The sequence below is a fragment of the Fukomys damarensis genome, unplaced genomic scaffold (genome assembly GCF_012274545.1).
Source record: "Fukomys damarensis isolate Sample0158 unplaced genomic scaffold, DMR_v1.0_HiC HiC_scaffold_24, whole genome shotgun sequence".
Lineage (NCBI taxonomy): Eukaryota > Metazoa > Chordata > Mammalia > Rodentia > Bathyergidae > Fukomys > Fukomys damarensis.
The window spans coordinates 6,551,249-6,559,337 of NW_022900936.1; the positions used below are offsets into that span (position 1 = coordinate 6,551,249).

Sequence of the window (8,089 nt, forward strand, 5' to 3'; positions counted from 1 at the left end):
TTTTTTTTTTTTTTTTTTTTTTTTGGTACCGGGGATTGAACTTGGGTCCCTGCGCTTGCAAGGCAGGCAGGGGAACCACTGAGCTAAATCCCCAGCCCTTTGACCCTACTTTTAAATGTTTCACACAGATAACTGATGGTTATTTCAAAAAGACAAAGTGTCATCAATGAATTGTTTTCAGGTATCTGTATCTTGTACCAGCTTAAAAACAAAACCCCAGGAACCATACTACAACATAAAATGTTGGCAAACAGTAAATATCACTTATTTAGGCTTTTTAAAAAATCCTCACACAGCCAGGCCTGTTGGAACCATACACTTGTCCGAGGAAGGGGATGCTGGAAACTTCCCCCAGCTGCTGGCACTGCCCTCCCACGGCAGCCAGGGTGTGCAAATCTATCCCAGCGGGAGAGATCTGGGCCATCTGCCACGTCTCCTGCACCTACCCTCGAGCATCTCCCAAGTATAAAAAGGAAGGAATCACGTATGTAGAACTCTAGAGTTTATCAGAGAGCTGTGAACCTGGCTGGGGAGATCAGACAGGCAGGTGTGCCCACTGTCCAGACTTGAGAGTTCAGCATTGCGAATTCAGCCCGGGTTCAACAGCCTGAGTTATTATTATTACTATGACCCATGGGCAGGTCTGACAGTTCACTATTGAACTTAGGCTGTAACTGGGTCCATATGGGAAGTTCAGAATCAACATGTCTAGTTCCAAATGAATCCTGTGCAGTAGTAGTCTCCAGTCTCCAAAGTAGGACCCAAAAGCCCAGCCTCTCGGTACTCAACTGTGTATAAACCTCTCCTGACATTTATCATGGTCCTGGTCTGTGTGGCCAACAGAGTTTAGGGCAAACGATGGAGCCTGACTTTCTGAAGAAGCCACAAAAGCAACTGTACTATGTAGAGGTCCACAAGGCAAGAAGTGCAGGCTCCTGGCCAGGTACGTGAGGGAGCCATCTTAAGAGCAGGACCTGCTGCCCAGTGACCCTGCAGATGACCTGGCCCTGGTCAGCACTCACAGTAACCTCAGGGAGTCTCCAGAATCACTCCGAGGAACTGCTCCTGAATTCCTGACCAAGATGAATGTGAGATGATAAATGTGAGTTATTTTTCCAAGCCACTAGACTGTGAGGTAATGTTATATTGAGTAATTTGTTCACGTGTGTACTGAGATTGTGCTAAACTTAAAAAGGCCTTAGGGGGAATTAATCTTTTTATTACAGTAAGTCTTCCTAGCCAAGTACATGAACATCTTTTCATTTAAGTCTTTTTTATATCTTTAAATAGTGTTTTAAAGTTTTCTTTACAAAGATTTAAGTAGTTTACCATTTTGTTGCTCTAAAATATGCAACTGTCTTTTAATATACTTTCTAACAAGTTGCTACAGTATATGGAGAGGTAGTTCTTTTATATCCAATCACCTTTCTGGATTCTTTTATTCTGGTGTGGATTTTTAGATGATCATTTGGGATTTTCCAAAATTACATTTGTAAGTCATGAGGCCTCTTTTCTACCTTTATTCTTCCTCACATCTAATTTTGTCAGTCAGTATCTCCATTAACAGTGATGTTTCAATTGAAACAGGATAATGGCTTTTGGCTTAAGAGTGAAAGCTACTAACATGCCAAGAGATATTCACCAATTCTCATTTTACTATCAGTTTTGGTTAAAAAAAAAAAAAGACTTGAATTTTTCTAATACCTTTCCAACAACTATACAAATACCTTCTATATTAACAAAATACATTATGATTTTGATTCAATCATTCATAAAGCATTGTGGGTCTTTATAATATCTTTCTATATCATCCACACGAATGTTTATTTAGAAATTAAAACATGATTATACAAATTAAAATAAAACCATTATACTCTGAAATAAATATGCCAGGAAAACATACCTTTTCCTTTGCCTCTTCTCAAATTTCAATAATACAAAAAAGCTTTTATTATACTGTAAAGTTTCATCCATGATAACTTTATATGGATTAGAGATTCTGTTTTTGTTTTTGGAACCGGGGGTTGAACATGGCACCTTGCGGTTGGGAAGCAGGCAGCAGAACCGCTTGAGCTAAACCCCGACCCTTGATAACTTTATATGGAACTAGCTGGCTCCAAAAGAATGTAACTCGTCATTTCCATCTAGGTAAGTCAATGCAAACTGAATCTGCAAGCAGTTCAAAACAATTATCACTCACCTGCTGCACCTCAAAAGGACCATACGCCTCAGTATTCGCTGCTTGGTGTGACTTCTCAGTCCCAGACACCTGCGGGACAGAACATCTACTACTTACTGCAATTGCTCTAGTGAAATAAGTAACATTTTAAAATATGTCCCCAATTTTTTCAAATTAGATTGTTTCATGCTTTCTATAAATATTTCTATTAGGAAAAGTTATCATTTAGAATTATTTATAACTGAAATGACACTGGTTCATTACTTTTTAAACATGTTCAAAGTTTCCTAGAAAACAGAAACTTCAATGAGGATTTAATGAACTCAGAGCCTACAAAGGCAACTAGAAAGGACTCAATCTGTTCTCTTGCTGCTTGGAAGGAACCCCCTACGGGTCACTCTTATCCCTCCGTCTGGCCTGCTCTTTTAACTCTCATTCCTTCTCTGGTTTGGCAGGAGAGGCCAGAGCTGGGTCACTCGGACTCTCCTTTCTTATTCTCTGGGGAACGGCCAGTCTCCTCCTTCCTCTTCCCTTCCACCTTCCGCCTGTTCCATTCTTGCTGCAGCCACAGGGAGAGTGGCCCTGTGAGCACGGCCTTCCCACATCCTCCTGAGCCTTTACTCGCTCTGAGGTGATGCTGTGGCTCCCCCTGCTGGTGTACAACTTGGGTAGGGAAAAATATTATTTACTGGACCTACTTCTTTCTAGCAAAATTTCCTGTCATACCACCAAAAAGGGGTTCATATATTTAAAATATTTTCAGGCAAAACTTCAGTGAAGTTGTAAAACCAAAAATTTCTAAAGATTTTATTAAGAATATTGACAATGAAAAATTAAAAGGAAAACTTAGCTGCAGTATTAAGATTTTTTTCTCTTTAAACCTTACCTGTATAGCAACCTCCTGTGTACGTGGAATGCTTTCTGCATGGATTCCGCATTTGCCGTCAGAGTTTCCCAAGTGCCCCTTGCTTCCGTGAGACTCACTTGGGTTCCACTGTGACTTTCCAGACACTACCACAGAGTCCTTGGAGATCTGTGTTTCGGAGGCAACAGGTTTACCAGCAGCCTTCTCAGAATTCAAATTGGGATCCCTAAAATACGAAAGACCATTTTTCTTGGCCCTGTCATTGGCTAGAAGAGATGGTACCAGGGGGACGATTGCCCTCTGCCGCTGGTATTCTGAGGAGATGCCGGCCAATGGCGTGTAGATGCTGGTGTACCGGGGCAAGCCTGGCAGCACGTTCATGTACGCGGGTGGAGTCTGGCTGACACCAAATCCCTGGAAAGGGAGGTAGGTACAGAATGTCGTGACGACATGAGACTGAGCCCAATAAGCTGGTGTCACTGCCTTAGACAGTGGTTTGAGAGAATCACAAGAGACCCCTTCAGGCTTCTCGTTTTCAGAAACTGGCCTGGAAGAGCTCTCAGGCCTAGACGTGAGCTTCGTGTCTTCACAGAGAGGACTGGGAGGGTCAGCAGGCACGGGTTTGGGCTCTGCTTCCTCGGCAGCTGGTGCCGAAGCCACATCAGATGCTGGGGCGGGCTGTCCGTCTGGCGGAGATGCTCCAGCAGCTGGACTCGGCGATGGCGACAGCTTAGTTCGCAAATACTCCTCCATTTTTGAAATTTCTTCTGCTTTTGCTTTCATGTTTCTCTTCTTTCTTCTTTTCTTGAGCCGTAACGTAACCTTCCTCAGTGCAATACAGTTGTCAATCACAACAAAACGTGGACATCCTAGGAGAAAAGACTTTAAGCCTCCAGCTTGTTCTACTATCTTTCGGGTTTCTTCTGGGAAAAATTCATATTCTTCAGTGAATATTCTGTTACCCATGTCCACGGGACCTTGTTCCTCCACATACTGAGAGAAATGACTTGGGGAAAAAGAACATTTACTTGAATTAGTATAAAGAAATACTCATACATGTTTGATAAAAATGCTTATTTTCTCAAAGGAAAATACTATTCACTTCTACTGGTCTTAAAGCCCTCCCCAACAACAAAGATAACAACATAATAAACAAAAATGCTTACTCTTGAAAAGTAATCTTAAAAACTATTTTGGGGGGAAAAAGCAAAAGAGAATCAACAAGTTATTTTATAAGCCAGGTGGTATGAATCTGTAATCCCAGCACTCCAGGAGGCTGAGGAAAGAAGATGCAAGTTTGAGCCCAGCCCTGCAACTCAGGGACCCTGTCTCAAAATAAAAATAAAAAAGGCCTGGGGATGAACCTCAGCACAAAGGCCCAAGGTTCAATCCCCAGTACTGCCAAAAGCAAAAGTCAAACAAGAAAGTTTATTCAGGACTCCACCCCCTCAAGAATGTCAAAGAGGAAAATGTTAAATGAGAAGAAATGAAGTGTTAAAAATCCTATTTCGATTTGCATACAGTGAATCTATCTATTAAAATTTTTCTGACTATAAACATGCAGCAGTTCAGAGGAACTGAAATCAATCCTATCCAATTAGATCAATAAACGAATATAGTCTAAGACCCAGCTCCACAGGAAGGGGGCCGCTCCCTTAATCTGACTCTGGTTCTGGACTGGGCTGCTCCTCTCGTTTCCGGGTCCATTTTCTCTCCCCATTCTTGCACCAGGCGCAGAGAGGCAGTCTAGCTGGGCCACGGAGACCATCTTTCCAACAGCAAGTCTTAGTAAGTTAATGCCACCAAGGAGAACAAATTACTTAGCAAGAAAGTTAAAAATGACACTTTCTTGAAGAAAACTTTTGCGCAGTTGCCACCACAGATAAATGCACAGGACAAAATGATTAACCTCTATTCACAGCAACTGCTACTCTGCTGAAAACCAAACGCCTCTTCTCTCATCAGCTCTGCTGCTCTAAATACTCAGAAATGACCTCGAGTCTATTTTCATATTTTATGATGTTTATCTCATCTCCTCCAAGTACGGCATCTACTGCTGAAACTCCACTATATATGTGTTCTTTCCGAAGGTGCGGTTAAAATGATTTTAAGATTCATTCCCACCAAATTTCACTCTCACAGAGAAACTCTCAAAGCAGAAAGGACTGAGGGAGAGGAAGGTAAAAAGAAATCGCAGAGCCAGGGATGTAGCTCAGTGGCACAGCACCCGCCTGGCAAGTGCAAGGTCCTGAGTTTGATCCCTGGAAATCGCTGTAGTCTATGGAACGTCCTTGCTGAGGACCCTGCTGACTGGTCTGGGTAACAGAGGCCCCACCATCTGTCCCCAGAGAGGCCTTACACCAGTGGATCCTAAGCTGCTATCAAGACACAGCAGAGGAACTGATGAAGGGGAATGGGATTTACTCTTTTTGAAAAATTAAAAGCATTTGTCAGTCTGTACAGTTTTGTTCTCCATAATGAATACTAAAGAGCAATGTTGAAAAATAAAACTTTTCGATCTGGACTAAAACAACTGAATTTGACATGTGCTCACTAAAGCACAGAGACTATGTGAAAGGAAATCACTCTCAGTGAGGCGGTGACACGGCACCAATCAGTAGGCAGGACCAACAGTACGAAGGCTCACTCTGAGCAGCTGCCGATTACCCCGCATCAGGAAGTCACTAGGAAGTCACGTTCCCGAAGAATATTTAAAAGGATATGAAAAAGATACACATACTGTCAGGTTAAAAAAGGCAAATGACAAGACCAAATAGGTCATAAAATCACAGCTTGTAAATTTTTATAAAATGTTTTGCATTTTAAATCTGAAAGAAAACACATCAAAAGTTAACTGTGGTTATATCTAGGTGGTAGAATTATTGATAATTTTTAATCTTTCTTTTTAATATTTTATTTTTAAAAATTTCTATTTGGCTTAGTTTTATAATCAGAAAAAATTTTTATTTAAAGAAAGACAGCTTCCACTATTTCTACTGCTAAGTAGCAATGAACTTGTCATACACTGAGAATAAAAAAAAATTTTTTTGGTACCAGGGATCAAACTTGGGATACCTTGCGCTTACGAGGCAGGTGGTGAAACCACTAAGCTAAATCCCCAGCCCCCACTGAGAATAAAATTTAACTCAACAAAGACTCTAGTCTAAAAACAAGTGTTACTATAACTATATTGCGAAGAAAAAAAAATTTTTTTTTTATTTTTTGAGAGCGAGAGAATCTCAATGTGCAGTTCAGGCTGGCCTTGAAATGGCTGCGATCCTCCTGCCTCAACCTCCTGGGTGCTAGGATTACAGACGTGTGCTACCATGACAAGTGAGAAAAATTTTATAGTTACCATTTGAAGTACAACAGAAAATGAATTTTAGCTGTATTGTTTAGACTTTTCTAGGCTTAAAAGTAGCCCCAGAAAAGTGTACACTGGATGCAAAATAGCATACATGTGATTTCTTCATCATCCAGTGTTCAGGGTTTACAGTGTCACCGCAGTGCACACTGGTGCTGGTGCAGTTGGTTAGCAGACGGGAAAGAAGCTAAGCCTCCACCAGAAGAAGCAAGACACAACTGAGGCGCCAAGCAACAATTCGTTTGCTGCCATGTTTGGAAATTTACCTTCTCTTTCATGATCCAGCCCCTTCAAAGTACTGGACTCTAAAAGGTCAGTACCCTACACTTAATCTATAGCAAAGGAATAGGCTCACTGGAGGTAACAGGAGCAAAACACAATGCAGCTAACGACACCAAAGGCACTAACAGTGGTCGTGTAAAGTGGGAGTGTTTCTGTGCGTGGAAATAATCGTCAGTTTGGTGAGGACACACAGTGCTGTGACTGTCACCAGAGGGTGGGAAGGGCATCTCGAAAGGCACTCCCGCATGGTGATACTTGGCATGTTCCTTGGCAACCACGGTTTTTGTGCATGCTCATGGTCCTTACTTTGGAAGGTTGGTCTTATCTGCAATCCAGTGAGCCTACATCAGCTGAGCTCTCCTGCAATGCTTCGGGCTGCGTGGATCCAGCCATGTACCTAACGTGACGTGGTTAACTGATCTCAGCTAATAGCGAAGTGGTGTAAAGAAAAATTCAATGCAAAATAATGTGCTTCAGCTCTCTATATCATAAAATGTTAGAACTGGAAGGGGTCACTGAAAAGAAATCAGGCACACCCGCTTTTTCAAAGTGAAAAGCTACAGTCCAGAGAGAGTTAATCTGTCGCATGAGTTACCCCTGTGATCCTGATAGCCTGTCCACTGTTTGTTTTTGGTACCAGGGATTGAACTCAGGACCTTGTGCTCGTGAGGCAGGTGGAAGAACCACTGAGCTAAATCCCCAGCCCTGTCCAGTGTTGTTCTATTCCATCTCTTCACATTGGAAAGTTCAGTCTCAGGCTTCTTACACATGGACAAATAAAACACATCACCAGGGCCGGGGATTTAGCTCAGTGGTTCTGCTGCCTTCCTTGCAAGTGCAAGGTCATGAGTTCGATCCCTAGTACCCACCCGCCAAATCACCATTTTTAAGCTGTCATATGAAATTCAAAGAAATATTTTTCTGGGCATGGTGGAGTACACCTGCTATCCCAGCACTCTGGGGAGCTGAGGCAGAAGAATTGCAATTTTGAGTCCAGTAGCAAAATGCTGTCTCAAAAGGCAGCAATCGTCCTGCCTCAAAAAGGCTTAAAACACAAACTAAAACAAAACAGATGTCACTGTAGTTCAAGCTGGCCTTGCATTCACTATGTAGTCCCGGCTGGCTTTGAACTATGGTGATTGATCCTTCTGCTTTAGCTATCTGAGTGGTAGGATTACAGGTATGTAGCAGCATGCTCAGCCAAAACTTTTTAAAAAGTGCTGAGGACATAGTGTCAGGGCCTTATGTTCAATCTCTAGTACCACAAAACAAAATAAAAAATTGTTTTGAGATGTAACTTCCTGTAACTTCTTGGTTTTCTACTATTGTAAGTTATATAAGATATATATATATATATATATGTATGTATATGTATGTGTGTGTGTGTATTATTTCTTTT

General features: G+C 41.8%; 1 protein-coding gene across 4 annotated transcripts in view; it reads right to left on the bottom strand.

Annotated features, from left to right (window-relative positions):
* Ttc3 (tetratricopeptide repeat domain 3) overlaps nt 1-8,089 on the bottom strand; it is a 135,670-nt gene that overhangs the window by 24,889 nt on the left and 102,692 nt on the right. For all 4 annotated transcript variants that reach the window (XM_010636571.2, XM_010636570.2, XM_010636572.2 and 1 more), the window contains 2 exons: nt 3,066-4,050; nt 2,201-2,269 (listed from right to left, as the gene is read on the bottom strand). In XM_010636571.2, the coding sequence (XP_010634873.1) occupies nt 2,201-2,269; nt 3,066-4,050 (1,054 nt within the window). The remainder of the gene's footprint in view (nt 1-2,200; nt 2,270-3,065; nt 4,051-8,089) is intronic.